The 25074-nt window shown below is 46.3% G+C and overlaps 1 protein-coding gene across 1 annotated transcript in view; it reads left to right on the top strand.

Moving 5' to 3' along the window:
* The window catches only part of CTBP2 (C-terminal binding protein 2), a 132874-nt gene that overhangs the window by 55557 nt on the left and 52243 nt on the right, over positions 1–25074 (top strand). The window contains exon 2 of the mRNA XM_048311981.1: positions 20593–20752. Coding sequence (XP_048167938.1) covers positions 20695–20752 — 58 coding nt within the window. The 5' untranslated portion in view covers positions 20593–20694. The remainder of the gene's footprint in view (positions 1–20592; positions 20753–25074) is intronic.

A 25074-nucleotide genomic window follows, 5' to 3' on the forward strand; every position in this document is an offset into this window, starting at 1 on the left:
CGTATTTAAACCACGAGTGAGTTTGCTCTATCCTTGAGTTGATAAATTGTGTAGCTTCATTTGGTGGGAATCAGCAACTTTATGTGGCAATTAATTTTAATGGCAATAGGGAGCCAAAGGACTAAATTTTTATCCTTGGTTTTCTGCACATGTAGGGGAATATCCTTGTGTTTACTGTTCAGGTTGCTGCCCTGGGATGCAGTGTGTGTGTGCAGGGAATGTCACTTCACAGGCATTAATGGCCACACTGCTGCAGTTCACGGTCCAACTCTCCAGATAAACCATTTTGGGGATTTCTCATCTCTTAAAATATGTCAGAAAGAGGGCAGATGGCCAAAAAATCCCTCCCCAGGATCTGTGTTGCTCTACCCCCTCTCTGCCGCATGAACTTGCTGGTTGGCTTTTTTATTGTGTAAGTCACCACCATCAGGGATGATGCCAAAATCATGAACTTGGAGTCAGAGAGGAAGAGATCAAGTTTTTCTGAAGTGATTCCCATTGTTTGTTTTCCTCTTGCTGGTCTCTGATATCCAGCCTGGAAACATCCCGTTTGTACAGTTGGCTGGGAAACTGTAATTGTGTAGGATCTGATGTGGGAACCAGGAAAGCCTTGATTCCAGTCTCAACTCCTGCCACCAGAGTTACATAGTGGAGCAAGTCATTTGACTTGATAATTTATGTCTGTGACACTGACTGCATCCTCAGCAGTGTGCAGAAAGCACCGGAATTCCCCTAAAGCTAAAATTTGTCTTGTGGCAATAAAAAGTGCCAAAGGGAGGTAATTTGAAAGGGATTTTCTTATGATGCTCTTAAGTAACATCCACATTTTGGGTTTTGCTGTTTGTGAAACAGGCTGGAGAGATTTGGAGGCGTTGCTGGGAAAACCCTGACAGACATCATTGAACTCACAGGGTAAATAAGGGTTTTGTCATAGAACCAAAGGTGCCTGTAGATCCTGAGCCTCGTGTTTCAGGTGTCAGTCTCCCATCCAAGACTGTGGAGCCATTGGTGTCTCTGTGGGTGCCACTGGTTTGTCTGCGGCTCAGAGTGGGTTTCCAACATGATTTGTGTTACAGCAGTTCCCAGAGTGGAGTGATGGCTCCAGAATGAGGTTTGGGGAAGTTCTGAACAAGGTCGTGAGCCTGATGGAAATTTCATTTTGTTCCATATTTATTCTGCTGTTTGGGGGTTGCACGGAGCTACCAGTCTGTAAAATGAGGTCGCAGCCAGGAAAGAGAGTTTGGGAGTTGCTGCTTTAAAGTTTGGGTTGAAATTAATTATTTGTATACCTTAGAGTGTTGCATTGGTTTTTAAACAAGGCAGCTGGGTTAGAAAGCAGTGGGAATTCATTGTGAAACACTTTGTGTGATGGCCAGCACTTGAACCTTGCGCTCCCTTGGTGCGCCACCAACCAGAAATTCCAAATTGGCTGCTCAAAGTCGGCTGTGTAGTCACCCAGATATTTCATCATGTTATTTCAGAAATCCCAGTGGCTCCAGATGCTCCAGGGCCATGGAGGAGTTCATTGTAGTTGCAGTTGGAAAAGTTGGTCTGGTGTAGCTTGTATTGTATCCCCACATGTTTAGACAGGAGAAGGGTGGATGTAGAAAGGAGAGCTGGCCAGACTAATAGTGGTGTGAGAAGGAAAAGTGGAACCCACGTGGAATTGGATGTGAAAAATGCAGTACTAAAGGTGTCAGCTTAGTGTCTTCAAAGGAAAATATTCTCTAATTTTTTCTAAGAAGAAAACACCTATGAAGTAATAGTCTTTAAAAAGCTGAGTCCTCCTCAAACACCAACTCAAAATGCCGATAATTTGCGGAAAGGAAAATCTTTATTTTCATGCACAAAACCTTTGGGCTGTCTGGAAAGCAAAAACCTGATAAAACCAGATGAGCCAGGTGCTTGAAAGTGCTTTTCAAGGGGATTTCTCTGTCCAGGTGCTTGCATATGCTTTCCAAGGGGGATTTCTCTGTTGGGCCCCTTTTCCTGATAGCTTCCCTATCACCCATTGCCTCTTCCTTCTGCCATGAGCTCTCTGATGTACCCACTATCCTCCTGCTCTCCTGGTTCAGTGTTGCAGGATTATTTTCAAGGTGAATGTTTATATGCAGGCCGTGTTCGTGAGAATGAGTCATCTACGTCGTTTTTGAGTCATGAAGTGCTGACTCTGGACATACACTTGTTTTTCTATTTGTTGCTCCCTTCTGAAAAAATCCTGAACAAATATTTAAAGGTGTTCTGCTTAGGCTGGAATTGCTAGTTCATTTTCAAACTGCTGTGCTTTGGGGATATTTGGTGGAGGGAGGAAGAACAGCCCTCCCTCACCATCCCTGCCCCAGGGGTGCCACGTGGGAAGCTGCAGGTTGCTCCTGCTGCTCCAGCTGCAAACTCAGCATTTGAAGGAGAAATTTTGCCTCATTTTTATGATTTGACTTGTGACTTTATTGTTGCATGTTCTGAGTTCCAAGGAGAAAAACAAATAGCAGGAAAGGAAAGGAGAGTAGGGTTTCCTCATGCTTCCTGCATCTCGGGGAGCCATGCTCCATGTTAGCTGCTGATAAGGAGGTTTTAAACCCACAGGTTTTAAAATGTGGTACATGGTCAAGCACCAGGGAAAATAGACTCCTTTTTTGTCTCTAAAATAGCCATTCCCTGGCAAAGACTGTGCCATTTGGAACTCCTCTGCTCCACAGACAGGCTGAGAGAGCTGGTGTTGTTCAGCTTGGAGAGGAGAAGGCTCTGAGGAGACCTTGGAGTCCCTTCCAGTATCTAAAGGCACTCCAAGAGGGCTGGAGAGGGGCTTTGGACAAGTGCCCAGAGTGACAGGACAGGGAGGAATGGCTTCAAACTGACAGAGGGCAGGATAAGATTAGGTATTAGTAAGAAGTTCTTCCCTGTGAGGGTGGTGAGACACTTGAAGCCCAGAGAAGTTGTGGCTGCCTCGTCTCTGGAAGTGTCCAAGGCCAGGCTGGATGGGGCTTGGAGCAGCCTGGGATAGTGGAGGGTGTCCCTGCCCATGGTAGGGGGTGGGAATGAGATGAGCTTTGAGGTCCCTTCCAGCCCAAACCATTCTGTGTTAGGCTGAAGCTCTCTGTGTGCATGTGCAATGCTGCTGGTCAAGGTTTGAATAAAACCACTTCATCCATCTCTCACTTTAGTCAATAAAACATGTTTTGATTAGGAAAGCCTCCTGTCCATCCTGTGCTCAGTCAGATGCACCTTCCTGATCCTCAGGAAGGACAGCGTCCATGGCTCAGTCCCCACTCAGCTTTGAAATGCTGAAGCTTCCTTACTGCTCCCTCCCTCTCTCCCCTCTTCATTCCCCAGATTCAGCCTACTCTTGAGAGCTTTGCATTTTTAGAGAACTGAAGAAATCCATCTCCTGGGTTCCTTTGGTTAACGCCATGACTGTGGGTGCAGATGGGTACGTTCAGGAGTCCCAGAGCTCCTCCATGCTTGCAGTAGGTCCACATTCCCGTTGATATTGTATAAACCCCAGCCTGTGTGCCCGTTTTCCCTGCTGGCACTTCAGACGGTGCCTACGAGTGTTGGCAGCCGCGGCACCAGCACTGCTGTGGGCTGCCCCAGAGCAGTGATTGTGTTTGCCTGCTCCCTAGCAACTTGGTGTGCTGGTTCAATTACAAAGGGCTCGGAAAAACGCACTCCGTCTGGTTTTCCAACCCTAAATGCGACCACCCCAAAGAGTGATCTAATTCTTCTCTATATAGACTTGAAAACTTCTCACCAGTTGGTGGTGCGGGAAATCAAATAAGAGTCCTTAGGAGCAATAAGATCCACATGCTGGCCTAATTGCACATGGAGCTACACTGCTGCTCCTGCTCCAGTGTGTTTGCAATGCTGCTCTCAAAGGCGTATTGTTAAGCGAGGGGAAAACCCACAAATCTTAATTTGAGAAATAATTTAATGTGGGCCAGTAATTAGCTATTCACGATAGGGGCCCCTTCGTGTCTGGTGTGGTGTGTAAGGAGAAGGCAGGCAGGGTTCGCGGGCAGCCTTGGTCTGTAGGCCAGGGGATGTGGAAAGGGATAGGATCTCGTCCTGCTTTTCAGTCCTTTTAGTCTACATTAGATCATCTGAGAGTGTTATTCTTGTTTTAATGTGGTTTGGGTTTTTTTCAAATTAAGACCAAAAAAATGGTGCTGCTTTCCACCTCTGCTGACTGAATCAGGATAGGACAAGGTGGAATGGTATTACACTAAAAAAGGGGAGATGTAGGTTAGATATTTGGAAGGAATTCTTCCCTCTGAGGGTGGGGAGGCCCTGGCACAGGGTGCCCAGAGAAGCTGTGGCTGCCCCTGGATCCCTGGAAGTGTCCAAGGCCAGATTGGATGGAGCTTGGAGCACCCTGGGATAGTGGAAGCTGTGGAGGGGTGGAGCTGCATCATCTTGAAGGTCCCTGTAAAACCAAACCCCTCTATGATTTTGTGATTGTGGGGAAGGAGAGGCAGAACCCAAACTGGGGAGTTACTGAGCAATGGGAGGGTATCACACAACCTTGACTGAATGCCGAAGCGTAACATTTCCTCCCTCCTCTGTTCTGCAGAAGATGCCACCTGTAATTCCTCATTTAGGAATTTTTGTTGGCTTGGGATCAGACCCTTATCATTTTAAGCTTGTCCTGAGGTGCCAACAGCTCATCCTGCCTGGCCAGCATTGCGCTCTTCTACGCGTGAAGAGCCCGTGAGGGAAAGTCTGAAACCAGCTTCCTACTCACTTACAACTTCAGACTGCATTTTGACGAGGGGGTGCCAGCCTCAAACACTCGCTCTGTCTCTTGGAGCGAGCCCCGGTTCGCAGCGGGGGGTGTTTTCCGTCAGGGTTTCCTGTGGGAGCCCCATGCCGCGCACAGGAAGCGTGGCCAGGCCCGCGGCCATCGGCCTCCCGGGCGGGCGGAGGGAGCAGTGCCAGCCCCGGGCCGAGGGCAGGAGAGCCCTGGGCAGCCACGGGGGTGAGGCCGGCTGTCCGCAGGAAAAATAAAGTACTACAGAAAGGCATGACCCCTTGGGACCCATGTTTTGTCAACAAATCCAGCGGGAGCTATTTTAAGCTGCTCTGTACCTCACACTTCCTGTTTTTCAGAAGAAACTTCTTGTTTTTTCACTTTTATGTTGACGGATTTATTTTAACGGCTTGTTCCTGAGCCGGTGTGAAGGACTTTTCCCTCCCACGAGGAGGGAGGGAGGCTCCCTGGCATCTGCCGGGGCAAGGACACCCTCATCCCCCATCCCAGGGGTCGCTTGGAGAGTTCCTGGGTGCACCAAGGGGACTTGAAGGTGGGCAGCCATGGGGTGGCTGTCGAGGGGACGGTGCTAAGCTGAGCCATGTGTGGTTCTCTTTCGAGGAGTGGTGGCCTAACCAGTAAGGACAAAGTAAATAGTGTTCATTTCCTGCTGACCTTTTAACACCAACAGATGTTTTCTCTTACAAGTACCATAGGCCACTTCAGTCCCTGACCTCATCAAGTGGGCTGCTGCCGTTTTCATGCTCGGCAGTCTATAAAACTCCTTATTTAACTTGTTTTGCTGAGACCTGCCTGAAGAAGTGGATCTCCTGCCTTGGGCAGGACCTGTGTGCATTTAGTGTTTCTGACTTTCTTTTCTCTGGATGGACCAAGCACTTCCTGATTTTTGTCCTCTGTGGAGGATGGCAGATGTTTCCTGTGATGGGCTCTATCAGGCAGCTGGGGGAAGTGAGTTTCCCTTTAGAATATTTTCCCTAGCAGTCCTTGCACAGGTTGGATTTGAAACCCCATGGCTGGAGCAGTAAGTCCATCACCCTTATCCCTGTTTGTGGTGGTTGAGCAGGATGAATGGGATCTTAGAATCATCTCCAAGCTCAAAAAGTAAAAGAATGACAATGCTGGAGCTGGGTCTTTCATCACTGTGGAGCCATCCTGGGACCTGCTGGTGCCTTCTCCTCTCTGCCCCATGGGTCTTGGTCCTGCCCAAGGGAATGAAAAGAATTTCAGCTCCATCCCAGTCTTCTCTGCTTGGAGATCGCGTTGGTGTTGCTTTTTTGCCGTGCTGTCTTCCTCCCTTCCACATCACCTGTAGATGGTGCTAGGTGGGGATCTCTGCAGGAACCGAAGCACTTTGGAATGCGGATGTGGTGGGAAGAGCAGTTAAGCTCTCATTCTTGACATGGGCCGAGGAAAACGCAAGTCTGGCCATGACCTGTGTGTCCAGGAACATCAGAGATGCCTAGTTCATCCAGGAGACAGTTAAAGGTGATTTCTCTGCTGGGTTTCTTGGCCAGAGCCTGTGTTCTTCTGCCAGTCCTGCCTGGAGACCACGGGAGCCAGCTCTGCAGTGAGGTGATGGAGGAGGGAAACGTGGAGGCTGACCGGTGCGTGTGCCATCAGTTCTTTGGAGACCTTTCCCTTTGGTGAAGAGCCTTTCTCCAAGACATGGCAGTAGTGTCTCATGGGATGTTGTCAAGCAGGATGAGGTGTCTGTGTGTCTGGGATGCAAAAAGCCCCATGTGGTGCTTGTGGGCACAGTTTATTTGCTGTGTCGTGTGGTGCAAAGCTTCTGTCCTAGGTTAGTGACATCCAGTTCAGAGAGCAAATCTCAGAATCCTGTGTTGGTTTGGAAGGGAGCTTAAAGCCCATCCCATCCAACTGCCTGCTGTGGGCAGGGACACCTTCCACTATTCCCAGGGCTGCTCCAAGCCCCATCCAGCCTGGCCATGGACACTTGCAGGGATCCAGGGGCAGCCACAGCTTCTCTGGGCACCCTGTGCCAGGGCCTCCCCACCCTCACAGGGAACAATTTCTTCGTAATCCTTTCTTTACCTTTCAGGTGGGGGACAGTGGAGATATGAATAATTAGCAGTACGGTTTTCAGTTATTGTGTTATGCATCTGGAAAGGGCTGTATGTAAATCCAAAGTTCACAGATTTACCTTTATAGACTCCTTTTTAATAGCATACTGAACGTAAGTTGATTGATACTCCCAGGTTGTCACTTGTTGGGTTTTTTGCCTTTCCCTAAAGATATATTTTGGTTTGTGTTTGTTTTTTCAGTAGTCTCCATTTGTATGTGGTGGAAGATGTTCAGAAGTTTTATTTCATGAGTTGTGATTCTATCGAAGAGCAGCATTTCTGTGCAGGACAAGGGGAAACAAGCTCTCTGTGAGTCAGGTTACCCTCCTTTTCCTGTTCAATCAAAAAGAGAAGAATGCAAATTCTTAAAAATTCCTGACTACTACCCATACATTACCATTTTTAGAGTTTCAAGTTTAGAGAAAATGACTCACAGGCACTTTTAATAAAGGATTGCTCAAAATAGAGTGGAGTGTGATTCACATTAACGAACGAAGACCCAAGAGAGGCAACAAAGAAGCCTTTGACCTGATACTCACTCATCCCCATGAGGATATTGGGAAGGGGATAGTTGGGATTCCACTCATGGCACCTGGCATTGGAGGAGCAGCGTGCAGGGGTCCTGCCCATCTTGCTTGTTGGGTTTTATTGCTCAGTGTAATTAGGCAGTGCCTAATTGTTGTAGGCAACCCTGAAGATGACACCTTTGAGTGGTGGAAGCAAGTCTGCAGTTGGGTGCCTTTGCAAACACACCTGCCTTTTGTTCCCCTGCACTGAGCATGTGTCCAGCACCACACTGGGCTATTCTGAATTTTAGGGTCACCATGGCAAGAGAGATGTCCCAGCCACAGCAGTGTGCTGCCTGGAGGGACTCGGAGTGAGGAGCCAGAGCTGCTCTACCTGAAAGCAAGGAGCACTCACAAAAATCTTGTAACACAAGCCTTGTGAGAAGAATTGTTTAACAAATAGCCAGATAATCTAGTTTGCCTTTTCCACGGTGTTTTAGTTTGCCCTGCACTGGCAGTCAGCCTTTCCCAGGTTTAACCTTGCAAAGAAGATTTTATCTTGCCAGTCTGCAGAGGCGGCTGCTGGTTGTGGAAAGCATCCCTGACTTACCAAATGGATTAGTGGGCAAAATCGATTTTACTTGGTACATTCATATGCTGAAAAGCAACATAATAGCGTCTGCTTTGCTTCCACGCCAGTGAGGAGGAAGTGCCCCAACATGTGCTGGAGACCCTACACGAGTCTGAGAGGCATCTGAGTGTTCTGGACCATGTCCATCACCAGTGTAATTCTGACGGCATCGTTTTGGCTGACTGAGCAGGACCTGCAGAAATGCCTTAGGTGTACGTGGTGATGTATATTTTGTGGCTGTCTCTTCTTAAGTGCTGAACATTCCCCGTGAGCTATGAGAGCAAAGACCTTCCCCGTGCTCCTTGCAGCTTCTTCAGTTGATATATGGTGTTTTCCCTCCTTTTTGTCAAAGTGTCCTCTGTCCCAGAGATAATGCAATTGGTATTCAGTGCCGTGCAAATACTCTTTTGTATTTGTATCTCTTTTCTATTTAATTATAGTGTATAAATGTCCTCAGTAAATTTGATAAGTTGGGTGAAGGATATTGATTTTCAAGTCTCTCTTGTGCTGGGCTCCTTGTAGTAGCAGCAGCCGTTCCCCAGGCCTGTTTCCCGAGGAGGTTTTGAAGGTTCAGTGTTTAAGTAGCTATGGATAACAAAGGAATTTCTTTCTCTGCAATCACGTTTGATCTGCTGATTGCAGGGTTTAAGACCAGAGAGAAAGCATTAGTGTTGGGTGCTTTGTTTTTTAAAGCCTTAGACTCACATCATCTGCAAAAGCAGGTGGGAGGGAAAACCAAGAATAGAGACATTGCCTTCATTCCTGAAAATAAAGCTACCAGCTTTGAGATGAAATGAGAGAGGGATGCTCCCAGGGTCAGAGGAGGTCCTGGGGAGCAGTGGGAGCACCCTAGTAGTGTTCAAAGGCAGGTTGGATGGGGCTTGGAGCAAGCTGGTCTAGTGGAAGGGGATTGGAACTAGAGAGTGTGTAAGGTCCCTTCCAACCCAGACTGTTCTGTGATTCCATGATTCTGTGACTCGCAGATGGGCAGGGCCCCCCTCACCCCTCCATCACCCCGAGGCTGACAACGGGGCAGGAGAGACCAGTGGGTGTGCGGGGAGATGGAGAGGAGAGGAGGGAATTTGCAGGTTTAAGAGGGGAGGACCAGCGGTCTATTTTTAACTGCAGTTTTGAATGTGAAGTGTCACCGATGTTAAAAAAAGCTCCTGGTAAATGGTGGGGAAGATGCAGGCGACAGTGCAAAGCCAGCTGCAGCTTTTTGAACTGTTCGCTGATGTTCGTGAGGAGGCTGCAAACACTTGGTTTGTGGTGATGTCTTAATTTCCCTTTCCTCAGCCCCAGGTCTCCCTGCACAAGTGACTTTCTGTAAACAGTGCTTAACTCTCAGCCTCGTAAGATTATTTTTGTTCTTTAAGAGGCAAAGAAGAGAGAAATACAGATATTTGTGCACTTTCCTTTTGCGCTTGTTTTCATCGCATTCTCTTGGAACATAAAATGTTTTCTGGTTTTTGGGGTTTTTTTAATGCTGAAAATTGGACGCTGCTTTTTTTCTGGCTAATTTCCATGTATTTCTCAGACAGGATTTTTAGCCTTGATCTATAATGCAGGCCTGTGGCTGTTCTTGCTAAAAGTTTGATCCCACCAGGGCTTTCATTATAAATCCTTATTTTCAGTAGCAAATTGCTTTCTGCAAATGTCACCTCAGAGATTTGGGTGGGTAGGGGGGCACTGTCCCTGCACTGCCAGGCCCCACACCTCTCAGCCATCCACCCCCAGCTTCCCCAGGATTTGGGAACGTGGGGATTCGGCGTGTTTGCCGCTGGCTGCACTGAAGCAGGAGGCTGGAGCCATTGCTGTCACGCCAGTGATCCGTGGGATAATGCATCCCCAAGTCGTGGCTGCTTCTGTCTATTGTGTCACCGATCCGCGCATTAAAGGGACCCCGAGTAGGTGTTGCTACAATAAACCCTAACAGCTCTATAGGAGCCGTCACAGTTCATTGCATCAATAATCTGTGTATTAAGGCGTCCCGAGCAGGCCTGGGCACACAATGGACCGTTATGGCTCCAGATGAGCCTGTATAAATTTAGGTCAATAACCTGAGTGTTGTTAAATTCCAAAATTGCCCTGCTACAGAGAGCTGGCAAGGCTTGGAAGAAAGATGTGTAGATTATGCAAACCTGGTTGTTGCAGAGGGTACTCTTGACTAAAGGTTGGTGGTGGGAGAATTATTTCATCTTATTTATTGCTAAATCTAAACCTCTTTCCGCTCACTTGGCTCCCTCCTTCCCTCTCCTTTCACTCTGTGTGAGCGATGCTGGAAGAGCAGCAAGGGAGAGGCAGAGATGGAGGGATGGGAGGAGCGGGAAGGAGGCAGCGTTCTGCAGTTGAGCTGTCCCGGAGCCGCCCCACATCCCGAAGAGCTCTTTCCCACGGGACTTCATGGAAACACTCTCACATTTCCATCCTGCCTGTGCCTGTGCCTGACCCCGTGGAGCTCAGTATTGTCTGGAGCATAGGTTTTGCAGGCAGATCCCCAGGGGCTCCCCAGACCCTTGATTACTCCAAAAGCCACCCTCCATCCTCATTGCTGACCCATTTCATGATCCAAGCCCTCCTTGGTGCTTGATGCCCCAACACCTGGCTGGGCTCTTCTCCTCTCCACTGTTCTTTGCATCCTGCCCCTTCCTTCCTTTCTCATTTCCCTCAGATAAGGCCCTTTTGTGGGTAGGTGGAGGGAGAGGAATGCCTCCAGCGCAGGCCGGAGAGCCCGGTTCGCATTGTGGGTGTACGCCTGAATGGAGACGTAGCCTTGAACTCTTGAACTCTCTTCTTTTTTTGTCGAGTAAGGCTGCTGTGTGCTGAAAACAAGCAAGACTCACTCCGATGGAAAGAGATTGTATAGTGGGAACAGGTCTCAGACCACGAGAAGTGGGATTTTTCCATGTTTCCATTCTGAGAATTTCCATTTGAGATTTTGCCAGCAATTGGGCAGCAGAAGATGAATTAGCGGAGCTGTTAAAGGTATTACACGTGTTTCCCCCTTCGGAGACTTGTTAGAACATATTTCCTTCAGTGATAGTAATAAGTGTTACAAACAAAACACAGTTTTCCCCTTTGAATATTCCTTTACACAGAGCATCATGTACATTAAAAAAAAGTACGTTAAGCAACATGAATAGCTTCAGGCTATTTTATTTCATGTTGCTAAATAAGTCAATGCAGATGAGTGCTTTTTATGTAAGAGTGGCTTGTAAATATAAGCACTAAGAAAAGGGCAAACTATAACTCCAAAGATTTCCTGGAGACAGAAGAGTGTCACTGCTGCCTTTCACTATTCCCAGTCCAGGCAGAGATCCCAGGACAGGGATTCAAAAAGACTGAATTTGTGCCATGTGTGGGGGAGTTCAGTGTGCTGGAGGAAAGCTGAGTCTCCTGGTTTTCTGGGGCAGGAGGGGCTTCATCTTTGCTCTTCAGGTGAGTGAGGCCCTTCCTGGGTGAATGGTGGAATCTCCTGCAGGGCTTAAGGTTCCTTCTCTGCCCCTCAACTGGGACATGAAGAAGTGGGCTGGTGTTATCTTTTCCTGGTATATGTGGGTGTCCATGTAAGATTTAATTGTCTGATGCTGATTCTGGAAGAATTAAGAAATTGGGAGTGAAGGGCAGGATTCCAGACTTGGAGACACTCCAGCTGAGTATCCTGTAAGTCTGTAGGGCTGGGATGTGGGTGCCATCATGTCCTTGTCACATGAACCCGATGCAGCAGCACCTGGTTACAGCTTGGGACTGTATTGAGCCATGAGTATTCCATGGCTTTGCATGTAAGGATGCCCTCATCCTTCTTTTACTTAGGAGTGATACAGAGCAAAGGACTTGAAAGAGCCTCAAAGACAGTTGGTCCTCGTTGTGGGGTTGGTCCTTTGGCTTGGGCAGCAAAGGGAATGCACTGATCCTGGGGTGGTTTGGGTTTGCATTGCTGTATTGCTGTTTTGAACTTTCTGTCAAGGAGGAATTCAGGAGTAACTTGTGAGTATTGCAGGAGTGTTTGCTACATGCAGATGTTCAGTCACATCCTGCAAGGCAGGAGCATCGGGTGCTGCTGTGGTGCCTCTGCCAGCCCTGGGATCAGGGAGGGAAGTGGGCTTGGGGGAACAGCAGCACGGAGTCGTGGGGATGGGAGAAACACCGGGATTCACAGGGACACCGGGATTGTGTGTGGCAGGAGGGGGTACAGAGGTTGAGAGGATGTGGCTCCTGGCCCCATGGAGATTTTGGTATGCAGCTCATACTCAGGAAGTTCGGCCACCCTGATTACAAACATACGTGTATTTGGAGATGTATAGCAAGATATCTGCCTCTTTCCTAATTTGATTTGCATTTAGATGGGGAGAGGAAAACCACCAGAGCTGGGGAGTGGGTGGCTTTGTGTGGTTTCCTAGCCAGCAGAAGCGGAAAGCGATTTACAGTTCACATTTAGCAGTATTAGTAGTAACCAGAGGGAGACATCTGAAGGTAAGTGGCCATGTCCTACCTCATGGCAGTGAGGAAGCTGGATTTGCCTTTGTTCAGCTCCAGAGATGGATGAGCTCTCCCCTCTAGTTCCAGAGATGGGTAGTGGTGCCACGGCACAATTTGCAGTTGTTCTCGTTTAATCATGTTCAAAATTTAAAACATAAAGTGCTGTTTGTGAGAGTGAAAAGGATGAAGTTTGCTGTGTTAAAGTGGGGGTCGAGAAGTGAACTGAACAAAACCAAACCTTGGAAGCAACAATAGCCGCACACCAAAGGGTTTATTTAAGCAGGACTTTTTTCATAGCTGTTTCATCTTATTTTCCTCTTGTCCTTGCTCTTGCTTGCTCATCTATATGCAGCATATGGAAAGGTTGAAAAGTGGCAATTACTAAATGAGAGTCGACAGAAACTGTTCTCCAGCAGCTCCAGATGGGGTTAGTGATGCTGTTCCCAAGCTGCCGGCGCTTCACTCTGCAGTATAAAATGCCCTCTAATGGACAAGTAACTGCATAACTCAGCCAACAAACCGGCAAATACTCATTTTTCTCAGGATTTCTAATCTGCTGTGCTGATTTTGGTATGGGAGCAATTAATGGCTTGAGTAGAGAAGAGCTTTTGCTCTGTGCAAACAGAGAAGGTTCGCCTTTCTCTGGCGTTGATCTTTGCGATTGGTGCAAATCAAAAATGGGTAATTTAAGGAATTTTGGTAAAATGCAGAATGAGATTTTATTTTCCAGTATGACAGGGACCCCTGGAGACTGTGAAATTATTTATGTATCATTTCCTCTTGTTTTATTTGAAAAGTTAAGTGTAGTTTTCAGCCATTTACGTGCTTCTGCAAGATCCGTGTGTGTGTGTGTGTGTGTGTGTGTGTGTGTGTTATCAGCATCAGATACTTAGAAAAACAAGATAAGAGAGGTTGAAGGAGGCCCATGATTAATTAGCAAATAGATTAGGCACTCTCAAAGCTAAGTGGATAATTGGGGTTCAGCTCCTGGTTATTGTTTTGCCCACCACCAGCCTCTGAAGGCTGTTGGTGGAGGGTAAGCAGAGCATCAACCTGCTTCGCTTCTGGTGCCAGAAAGAGAGATGACAGTTATTTTCTTTAAAGCAATTTTCTTGCTGTCTGTTGGGGTTGTTTGTTTGTATTTCAGCTTTAGGAATGAAGGGAGTGCCAGTTCTGGTATTTCCTGGTTTTTACTTGAAAGCCCACAGAGGACCTGTGGAGGGCTGTTAGTGCCTGACAAGGGAGCATGTCTGGATCTTCTTTTCTCAAAGTCAAGAGCAAATCACTGATGTTGAAAATTGAAGTTGGTAAAAGAAGTTGAAAATAAAAGGAATGTCTCACTCCCCTCATGTCTCACTCCCCTCTTTTTTGTACCGTGGCTATTGTGGCAGCTTGAATATTGTCATTTCAACTGGTCTTCATAATATCTGTCTGGCTGCTGAGAATCAGTCTAGAGAGCAATTTGTAGCCTGACATACAATTCTTACCGAAACTTTTCTAAAAATCCAGTTCCAAACCAAAACCTCTCTTATGCTTTACACATCATTAAGATGAGAGGAAGAAAAATGCTACAAACCCATATGTCTTTTTTCCCTTTGAAGGGCACCTATATATATAATTGTGATTCTTCTTTTCCTGAGTCAACAAGTAGCTCTGATGGAGCGGAATTGCTGAGGGATAATCACTGTGACTTTCAAGGCCTGTAAGGGATGCAGGATCAGGCTCTATGTGTCATCTTTGAAGCCTCATTATTTTGGCAGAGTCTTTATTTCGCTGCATAGTGTTTTAAGATGTGGTCTGCATCATTATGGAGCGTGTTTAATTTAGCAGCAGATGTGCAGGCTCATATGCCATTACGGAACATTTCGTTCACTCATATAATAGCAAGTTCCTCAAAATTGTTACCACTTCTTCACCACAAGACTTGCAAAGGGTGTTACTCACCTTTTCTGTGTGATGAGGAGTGGAAGAGCCCTTTGTGTGCCACCAGCAGGTGCTCACGTGGGAGTGCTGGCTCTCCATGAATGCGTTTAACCTGCTGCTTCCCTGCTTTCCCTGCCTCCAGGGAGTGCACCTCCCCCAGCAGGTTTCGGGGGAAGGCACCAGGAAGGCAGTTGAAGTGTAAGGTTTTGGTTGTTGGGTTTCTGGGCTGGAAAAGAAGCTGGACAAATAATTCTTCCTGCCACCCCCAGCAGCATCCAGGCATTCCCATGGAGAAGCCTTAATGCAGAACATCACCGAATGCTCCGTGGCAGCAGAATCATGATAATAACTGCTAAAAACATTAAACCTAATTAAAAATGGCTTTGTAGCAAGAGTCCTGCCCTCACTGTTTTGAGGGTGATGATGGTCTGGGGGGGATGCAGACTGCTGGGAAAGTGTTGAAGTTTAATCCCAGCTAGCAGCTCAGTCCCATGCAGTGGCTCCCTCCCTCCCAAGGGATGGGAGGCAGAGAATCAGAAGTATAAGAGTGAGAAAACTCGTAGGTTGTGATAAAGACACTTTAATAGGGAAAGCAAAAGCCCTGCATGCAAGCAAAGCAAAACAGGGAATTCACTCCCCACTTCCCATGGGAAGGCAGGCAGGAGTTCAGTCATGCCCAGGAAAGAAGGGCTGCATCATGCATAACAGTGACTTGGGAAGACGAGCACCAACACTCCAAACACGCCCCTCTTCCTTCCTCTTCCCCAGCTCTACATGCTGAGCATGACACCATGTGGTCTGGGATATCCCTGGGTTAGCTGGGATCAGCTGTCCTGGCTGTGATCCTTCCCACCTCCTTGCCTCTCCCCAGGCTCCTCACTGGTGGGGCAGTACAAGAAGCAGAGACCTTGACTCTCTGTAAACCCTGCTCAGCAAGAACAAAAACATGCCTGGATTATAAACCGTGTTGCCAGCACAAAGCCAAACCACCACCCCACACCAGCTACCATGAAGAAAATTAACTCTACCCCAGCCAAACCCAAGGTGTGATTTACAGCCAGGGTAGTTCTTCCAAAAAATGAGAAAAAGCCTTTTTCCCCCCCTCCAGCATCCTATTTCACATGCAGTGGCTGAGCATGTTTAATGGAGCGGGAGAAGTCAAACCCTGGCCACACAGAAACTGTGATTCCTCTTCCCAAGTGGGGGGGTTTATATCTCTCAGGCATTATTTTTAAAAAAAACCTATTTTGGGTAATGAAATTCTGTTTGTTCTCACTATTTGTATGAATGTTTAATCCATTTTCGGTTCCTACTGGGCTATTTGGTTTAATGGTGTCTTAACACTGTGAGTTTCCCGTGTGGTTTCATTGTGCTTTAAAAGACGATATCCAAAAAACCCATCCCCAGAAGGGCCGTGCTGTCTGTCCCTTCCCTTCCACGTGCTTCCCTCCTCCCCTGCAGTCTCCCAGAGAGAGGGAGGTGATGGGGCTGCGCAGGGCATCGCACTCACGGCTGTGCCGCCGGCGGCGGGAGGAGGGATGAGAGAGTGTTCTCCAAGTGTTCCTCCTGCATTGTGCCGTCTCCTTTGTCCGCTTCCCTCCCCTGTCATTATCTCTGCGTGTCTCCTGCTTGCTTTTCCCTTCGTTGCCTTTCTTACGCCGAACTCGGGTTCCCAGCCCTTCCTGCCCTGCCCACGGCAGCTGAAGCGCTGAGCAGGGGGAATGGCCGGAGCTCAGGACAGTGAACACCCAGGGGTGCTGCTGCAGGGCTGGAAGAGTTCACAGCTCTGAGGGTTGTTGTGGCATTCAAATCTCAGTTCAAGTGTGATCGAGCTTTGAAAAACTGGACCTTTGAGGGTACAGGGAGAGCTGCCCAAGGCATCAGTGGATACGGGCTTCAACAATTCTGCTTGGGCATCCTGCTCTGCTTCCAGCTGAGAGGACTGATGTCCTGCAGTAATCATGAGTACAAAACCTTCTCCAGAAACCACTCTTTTCCCGAGAGCCTAGGAAATATCTGGCAGTACCATCAAAATATTTGGACTGGGTTTGCTGAAGCAAGGAATTGTACACGTGGAAACTCAGTATAGATGTGAGGAAAGAAGGGTGGAAATTTTCCTTTGCTGTTTGGAAATGGGATCTTTTGCAGTTCGTGGAGCTGGTAGTTTTCTGTAGTAGAGAATCTCCATTTTGTTGCTGCCATATTTCATAGAGGGTAGAAAATGTAGTCAGTTGGTTTGTCACAGAACAGGGTGTATGGGACACCATCCTGCTTTCCCAAGGCTATGCACAGACAGGGAACGTGTGAGATGTTGTGTCTGGAGCACTGGAAAGGGCTTCTGTGAATCACCTGCCAGGTGCTGGATGGTTTGGTGGCAGTGCCTGTGATGGATGCTCTAACATGGATGTTCCCCACTGGCACAGGCTGCCCAGAGAAGCTGTGGATGCTCCATCCCTGGAAGTGTCCAAGGCCAGGTTGGATGGGGCTTGGAGCAGCCTGGGATAGTGGAAGGTGTCCCTGCCCATGGCAGGGGGTGGAACTGGATAGTCTTTAAGGTCCCTTCCAACCCAAACCAACCCTTCTGTGGTCCTGTGGTTGATGTGTGTGCTCCTGTCCTACCTCCATGTGCCATAAAAAGATGATAAAACAGTGCAAGTTGAGAGAGAGAGAGCTTAGAAGACTGGATGTTCTTCACAAATTCCCCTTTCTCTTACTTTTGTCTAACAGTGCATCTTATTTTGGAAAATCACCTTTATTTCTTTTCGTTTTCCATCAAAAGTTGGGATAAAAAAAGCCCTAATACAGCTTTCTCTGCTCTCACTCATTTTCTGGCTCATGGATCTCTTTAACAGACAGTATTCAGAAGCTATTTAAATGTTACGTCAGGATTGGGGGTTTTTCCTAAAGTGTTTTATTTAAGTAAAGTCCTTCCTTAAATAAATAAATAGCTACTGGGCTATCATCGCGTCCAAGTGTTTTCAACAAAATTTACATTTTGAAAGACACTGTTGGAGGCTAACACGGCCATGCAATTACTGTATGTAAATCACTCCACTTGTTTCCTAATCTTGCTGAAGATGAAGTACAATTTTTGTGCATGTGCCTCTCCCTCTCAAATTTCCTTAGACAATGATGTTTTCTTGTCTTTTAATTGCTGACCATGATTTTTGTTCTGCCTAGCCTGATCGTATTTATTTTATTATGGGGGACATTTGGCCTTGTGATTGTTTTGAGATTGGGTTGGCCGTAGAAACCACTGGGGATAGATTAAAGTTGGGTGCACAACTAATTGTGTCCTCCATCCCACAAATGGAAGAACTGCTTTCTTAATTACAGCCTCATGCAAAGGCTGGGGAATATCCTCTTGTTTCTGTGCCTCACACATCTGCTTTTCTCCATTTTATCCATCCCTGCCAAATCCTGCTCAGCAGCTCCTGCCACATTTTTAATAAGTCTTCTGAGCTGGGCTTTTACTGCTGCTTGGTACCACCACGGACACCTGTCAGACAAAGATGGGGCAGTTCATGTCATTAGGAAGGAGCTCATTCATGGGCATTACATTAAGCTGCTTGGGACTCTGATGAGCAGTAATTTCTCTGATTGTTATTAGTTTCTTTTGTAGGAAGTTTTCCTCCAGGGAGTAATGCAGGGAATTGAGATGGCTGGGGAAAAAAAACTTTAATGGATGCATTTGTCCATCAGAAAATGCACTCTGTCAGAATTAAGTACACTTTTTAAATTGGTTTTGTTTGGGGAAGTCAAGGGGGAAAGAGTTGCAGCCCCAACATAATGAACCATTTGAATGTTTTCAGAACAAAATGGTAACTTTTTCTCTTCTGATGTGATTTTTTTTTTAATAACCTGGTATTTTTCCCTGAAAGTGGAATGGGATGTAAAAGAGGTAAAAAAATCATGTGTGTGCCTGTAAATGTTGATCATGGAAATGCCATTAGCTGCTCAGTCTTTAGCTACACTAACAGCTTAATTTTTGTTGCATGAAATATTTTGACCGTACCAAGCTTCTGCCTCCGGAATGGAAGTTTTCTGCGTCTTCTAGAATGTTGCATTAATTTTTAATATGAGTGGGAATCGTGCTCTGTAGCATCCCTATGTTTAAAAAAAATCAATTAATTATTGCTATAAATCTCAGCGATTATGCTGCAGTTGTGCTGCTGGGAAATTGGCCATTAACTACCAGGAAATCGCCGATCATCCCTTAGTTGGAATTCAGCTGTACCGACACGAGGCTTTTCCTTTTGGAAATTAACTATCAATGTGATGCATAATTGATAAACATTTATAATAATAACAGTAATCTCCATGAAATTGTCATCCCGGCGTGCGGTGGCTTTGTTAGAGCCTTTACCCCTCACGTGCTCAGCCTACTGCACTGGTTAACTGGGTTTTCTGGGAAGTTACTGGAGTGTTTTTAGGAGAGCCAGCACTGGTGCAGAGGAATAAAATGCAAAGTAGAAATGCCTGATTGGGCTACCTAAACCTGCAGAACCTGAAGTGCTCCAGAGGATGGGTTAAGTGTTGCTATTGCTGCTCTGCACAAGGGGAAACAAAACTCCAGGTTACAAACATTGCCCAAGGTCAACTTCTGGACATCAACCTGGACTTTCTGGTGTGGTGTCTTCTCTTGTATCCTGCATTTTGTGAACTGGGCTTTTTTTGGTTTGTCACAAAAATTTTTTTTGCAAATGCTGCAGTGTGAAAATTTACCTGCTGGGGAGGAGCTGTTTGGGGGTCAGTTTGAACGAGTGGTGCCAAGTTTGTGGTTACTGCTGGCTTTTCAGAATTTATTCAATTTTTTAACCCTCTCTAGTCTATGTAGGCAGAGAGGTTGGGACTTTTCAGAGTTATACAGATGGACACTCAGGAGAGGGTTTCTTGCTGTGCTTGCACTCATTCCTGCCTTCCTCTTCCCCTCTCTTTGAAAAGCCTCCGAAAATGTGGTGCTGTGCTTTGCTTCTAGAAATCACAGATTTACACTAATTCTGTTCTTTTAGTGCCTTTCAGTGGGTGGTGGATGGCTGGTGGGGAGCAAAGGCCTCCTCCTTGAGCAGGATCCCTCCTTGGGAAGGTTTGTAGCTGTTACCAGGGTCATCTGTCTTCACCTTAAAATGCAAAAGAGGATATTGAATCAGCAGTCACATAAAATATTAGTGCGTGTTATGTTGGATTGTTGGAATTCAGCTGTCAGCATGAGGCCTCTTCCTCCATGTCTTGATTCATGAATACTGTTGTGGAACTTGCTTTGAAAAACTCACACCTGGGTTTTACATCAAAAAAATCAAACTTGGTGAAGTACCACAACAGCAGATTTAGAGGCTGCAGCTGAGCTGAGGCCAGAGTGCTCAGGGATTAAACAAACCTTTGGCTCTCTGTAGGAGCAAAACGCATCAGACCTGAGAGTCTCCGTTAAGGGTCTTCCACTGTGCCACCAAAATGCAGAAAACCTTTAGCTGTTGTCTCTTTGGAGAGCATTTCTTGTCAAGCAGCCACAGACGTGGCTTCATGGATCATTTTATCTCACTGGCATTGAAAATGTGTGCACTAGAAAAGGCACCCGAAGTTTAATGCTGGCCCTTCAAGTATGAGGGCAAGGACAGGCTGCAGTGACAGCTGGAATAAACATCAAGGTCTTCTTGCAAATTCAAGGTCCATTGATGACTTTTACAGGGCAAGGCTTAAATATGGAAGGGGTTTGTGTGTGAAAGTACTGGCAAAGCAAAACCTAGTTTCCTTGTTTTATATACTCTCTAAGAATCTTTCAGCATATGTGAGCCTACAAAATAACCTAATGGATTTTATCTGCTAGGAATAGATTTTAAAGTGAGAAATAAAACTGGAAAGCCCATGCAGGGCTTTGGCAGTTCTTGTGTAGGAGGCTGGTTTTTGGGATTGCAGGGAGGATAAAGAGACTGATTTGTGGTGCCAGATGTGTGACTGGTGGGATGCAAACTCACAGCTGTCCTTTCCAAAACCTGCTCTGCTGTTGGGCACAGGCAGATCTCACCTGGTGTGCTGGAAATCCCACACTGGTTTGAGCCAGAAGGGGCCTTAAAGCCCATCTCATTCCACCCCCTGCCATGGACAGGGACACTTTCCACTATCCCAGGTTGTCAGCCCCATCTACCCTGGCCTGGAGCACTTCCAGGATGGGAAGTCCACAAATCTTACGAACCTCTCCTTTCTCTGCAGGATCCACAGTGGCGGTATGCACACCAATTCCTGTGAGTTCTCCTAAGTTCTTGGGGGACTGCTGTGCTTTTTGAGTCAGAAAGTTGCAAAATCCCATCAAGAATGGCACTTGTGGATAAACACAAAGTCAAGCGGCAGCGACTGGACAGAATTTGTGAAGGTAAGAGTGTGCTCTCATTTGTCTGACAGATGATTAGAGTAGAATATCTGATTTTTCCTTGTTTCTTTCAGTACTTAGGCATAAAGACATCCAAAGCCAGGGCTGGATTCCCTGTCTTCTCTGTAGGCTCAAAATACATTCACACAGTTTTGGCTACTCACTTGGAAGTCATGTGTAGTCCTGTGAATAAGACCAGGTCACCTCCTCGTATCCTAATTTCTACTAAAATGATTTGGTCGGTCCCAATTTAAAACACATTTACTATCATCCTGTAAGAAATTGATGGAAAATTTAAGAGGGGTTGTTCCAGTGGTTTTGAGCACATTGTTGTAACAGCTTTTCTTTGGTTGGTGTGTGGGGTCAGGCAGGTTTGCTGTAATTCTTCATTCATGGTGTGTTACAGTGTCACAGCACAGGTGATTGTTACCTTGTAGATCAATTTTCCAGCAGAAAAAGTTTTTAGGAAACATTTTCTATTGCAGCTCACATGGTGTAAGCTACTTGAAATCAAGTGACGGCAAACAAGCTCTGACTTTTTGGTGTCCACTCCAATAATTCTCCAATGCTCGTGCAAGTTTTGCCATCAGCAACAAATGCAGAGCAGAGTGTTATTTTAGGAAGAATATCTTATGTCTCTTCAGGAGTTCCAGTGTTCATTTGCTCTTAAGGAGATGGAAAGTGGCCTGCAGGGTAACAATTTGCAGTATTACTTGAATGCCAACAAGGTGAAATAGGATTTGGTGGTGGATGAAAGCACAGAGCTCACAGGGGAGTTGTGCTGCACCCATTTGAGGAAAATGTGTGGGGCTTTGTGGAGTTTCAGTGAGTGTGAAATGCTGATCAGCAGGACAAGGGTGGGTTTTGCCTTGACCGTTCTGTGTTATATATTGCTTACTCTCCACTGCTGCTGCTTTAAACTCGTCATAAGTTACTTACCTCTATTAATTTTGCCCTGTTCATTTTGGAAAAGGGGAGACAAAGCAGAGGAGATGAGTTAGGAGGGAGTATCCAGGGTACGCTGCAGTATGGAGCTGCCTCCTTCTCCTACAGAATGTCATAAACACTCAGGTGTAGCACACTATCTCATCTTCAAAACTTACTTTGAACTTGACTTAAAAGAGTTCTATCAGCTGAGCCTGGATTTTCAAAAGCTGCCTTCCTGGTTTGATGTTTACCATCAGATCTAGTTGCTGAGTGTACAAGAAATTCAAAAGGATCGTACGACAAACCTGCTAACGGAGCTTTAGATGTGATTGAAGTTTAGATTCTTTTTCTCTGATATATGAGCTTTTTTCTTCTTTCTTGGTCAAAAGATCTTCTTTTCTAATCTGTAAATGTGCAGGAGACATAACTTTTTTAAGTATACTTTGTCATTTGCCGCTGGGTTTGTGATTTGATGGAAATGATGGGAGTCACCATTGCAAGACGCTGTTGTGTTGTATTTGTGAGCAACAGACAAGGACTGAATGTGAGGAGCATTGTAAAAATTACCTTGAAAAATGCAAAAAGCTTCAGATCTGCCAAAATACTACATTTGTAGGACAGCTGAATACTCTACTGGCCTCTCTGATGGCTATTTTTTATTACAGGCTCCTAATCTTGGATTATAGCATAGAAGAGCACTGAAAGGGGCCATTGCAGCTGCTGTGAAAACACACTTAGAAAAAAAATGATCACTTTCCTCAGTTTTGTCATTAAAGGTATATGGAATAATCAGTGATGAGAAATTGGGGAACTAGCTCAGCAGATGGAGGAGAGGAGTCTTTGCTAACAGAATTGTGTTCACTGAGAGGAATCTATTGCTCCATCAACCTTAGGGCAATGTGGTCCAAAATAGTTGCTTTTAATGATTTCCTGTTCTGTGGAAGCACTTAAGGAGCTTTTCTCTTTAAATGTGAATGGGATACAAAGCTGCATTTACCTGATGAAAGACCAAATGTCTGGTAGCACAGAGGTGGATTTCTGTGCTTTTCCTGAAGTTGCATATACCATCCCTTTTACTATTCCCCACACAAACCCTTGCGGACTCTGCTAGGAATGGACTTTATTCCGTGCAGCAGGATGGTGGCAGGTCTGGAGGTGAAATATCCTCAGGCTACATGTCGTAATCACTGTCCAAACTGCCAGACAGATTCTTCTTCCTGCGGGCTTACTGAAACCATAACCAGACACATGTTGAGGGAAATGCCTTACAAACTGCTGGAGCATTAAAAGAGTTTATTAAGGAGTTGCAGTGTTTGTGTTACTCTGTTAAACGTGCATCTGGCGTGGAAAAATAATCTAAGCCATACAAGGAGGTGCTATTGTTTAAAAAGCCAGTTCACAGCCTTTACAGGCAGGTTTACGAGTCTTGCAAAGAGAGGAGCTATGCAGTCTCAGTGCATGGCTCAGCTTCACCAGTTCCTCTAGTTTGGGGTTTTTTTTAATATATATTTATGACATCTTTGTATGACAGCGTTACTTTTTGCTCTGAGCAGACTGGTTTGAAGATGTGAGCTTTTTGACCAGGTCACAAATTCTGATCTGTAGAGGAGTATGGGTGAGATAAAGGTCCGGGCTTGAGGGGATAAAGGAATTTCAGGGCAGCAGCCTGCAGCAAAGACATTTTGAATAGTCTGTCAACAATTAAGTGGGTTGGTGATGCTCATCCAAATCAAGTGAAGCTGGACTGTGCTCAAAGTGGTCTTGGCTTACCCGTTTCTTTCTCTTCTGGTTGTCCCAGAGACTTTGGGTGCCTCTTCTGTAATTGGATCCATATGGGTGGAAGCATGGACCCATTGAATGGCTGGGGCTTTTGCAAATAATGTATACAGAGTGGTTTACATAGTTCCAGTTTGTGGAATTATGTCTTATTCCATAGTGGGTCAAAGTATGCTTTAGAGGTGGAGCTGCTGGTGCTGTGTGGAGTCAGACTTGTCCAGCAGCCCCTCTTTTTGGTCCTGTTCCCATGAGCTTGTGATTTTGCCACATTTAAATTTTTTTTTGAGCTGAAATTTTCCATTCCACCATGGGGTTTTTACCTCGGGGTGTATGAAAAAAAAAGAACAAACCAGTAAAAATTGTGGAGCCACGTCCGAGTGGGAGATGGAGAGGGAGGGCTGTTGGCTTTGCTGTATGTGAAACAAAGCCGAGGCACAGTCCTGCAGCCATGGATGTGGAGCTGCCAGACCCGCCTGCTCTGCCTGGGATAAAAAGGGCCTGAATTTTGCAGCCAAATTGCAGTGTGTAGGAGTGGGCTTTTTCCCAAATCTGGTGCAGTTTCCTTTCAAAGAAATGGCAGAAAAGCCCTCAGGGGAGAAGCTCCCTTGCCTTTCATTTAGGAAGCAGCAACAGAGAGATTAGATGTAATTTTTTCTGTGCTACCTGTGGCAGAACAAGGTGTGTGACAGTGCCTCCAAGAAACCCCACACTCAGAAGAGCATGGCACTCCTGGTGCATGGTATCCATCCCTCCCATGGGACTCCAGTGCTCGCACACGGCATTCCCAGGCAAGGAAATAACTTGCAGCATCATTTTTGCTGCTTGCTCAGCTGATCTTTATCCTGTGCTTCTGTCAATATGGTTAAACAAATATTAAACATCACCAGGAGCTAGGCAGGGAGTGAGGAGCAGCCCATCCGCAGTGCTGGCTGTGTCTGTGGGAGCAGGCAGAGGAGAAGGTGCTATGGTGCTGTGTCATTGCCTTGTTGAGTGTCAAAACCCATCAGGGACAAGGCAGCAGTGGTGGCACTTCCCAAATGCAGGACGGCAGCATCTTGTCTGTGTGTAGAACACGGGTTTCCCAACGCCACTGAATTCCTCTGTGATGATCCCAAGTGCTGCCTGTGCTCCGGACCACTGCAGCCCCGCTAGCCTGTCTTCAACACCAGTGCCATGGAATGGGAATGCCTGGCTTTAGAGGTTACAGTTTGCACTAACATTTATGAGTCAGTAAAGCTTTCAGCACATGCCCCAAAAGTGGCAGCCCTGAGATGAGCAAGAAGCAAAGTGAAAAAATAATTGCAAGGCCAAGTGAGCCCAGACATTTTCTGACAGTTTTTGCTCCAGGATTTGTCATTATCTAGTGGGAAATCATGTCCTTACGTGTCAGTTTGTGCCACCAAAGTTGCCTGTACTTTGCAAAATAGAACTGTTTGCAGGGCAGACAAGCCATCCGTATTCTTTGTTTTCTTTCAGATCCTTTGATATGTCTACTGGCTGATAAATGCCAGCACAGTCACATAATACTTTTCAGTGCTTAATGCATGAGTCCCTGGCTTTTTGACTTAACTGCCTTACATTCTGAGTGGCACCATGGTGTCCTCTTTGGCTGAGGCTTCTGT

This window comes from Corvus hawaiiensis, chromosome 8 (genome assembly GCF_020740725.1).
Source record: "Corvus hawaiiensis isolate bCorHaw1 chromosome 8, bCorHaw1.pri.cur, whole genome shotgun sequence".
NCBI lineage: Eukaryota > Metazoa > Chordata > Aves > Passeriformes > Corvidae > Corvus > Corvus hawaiiensis.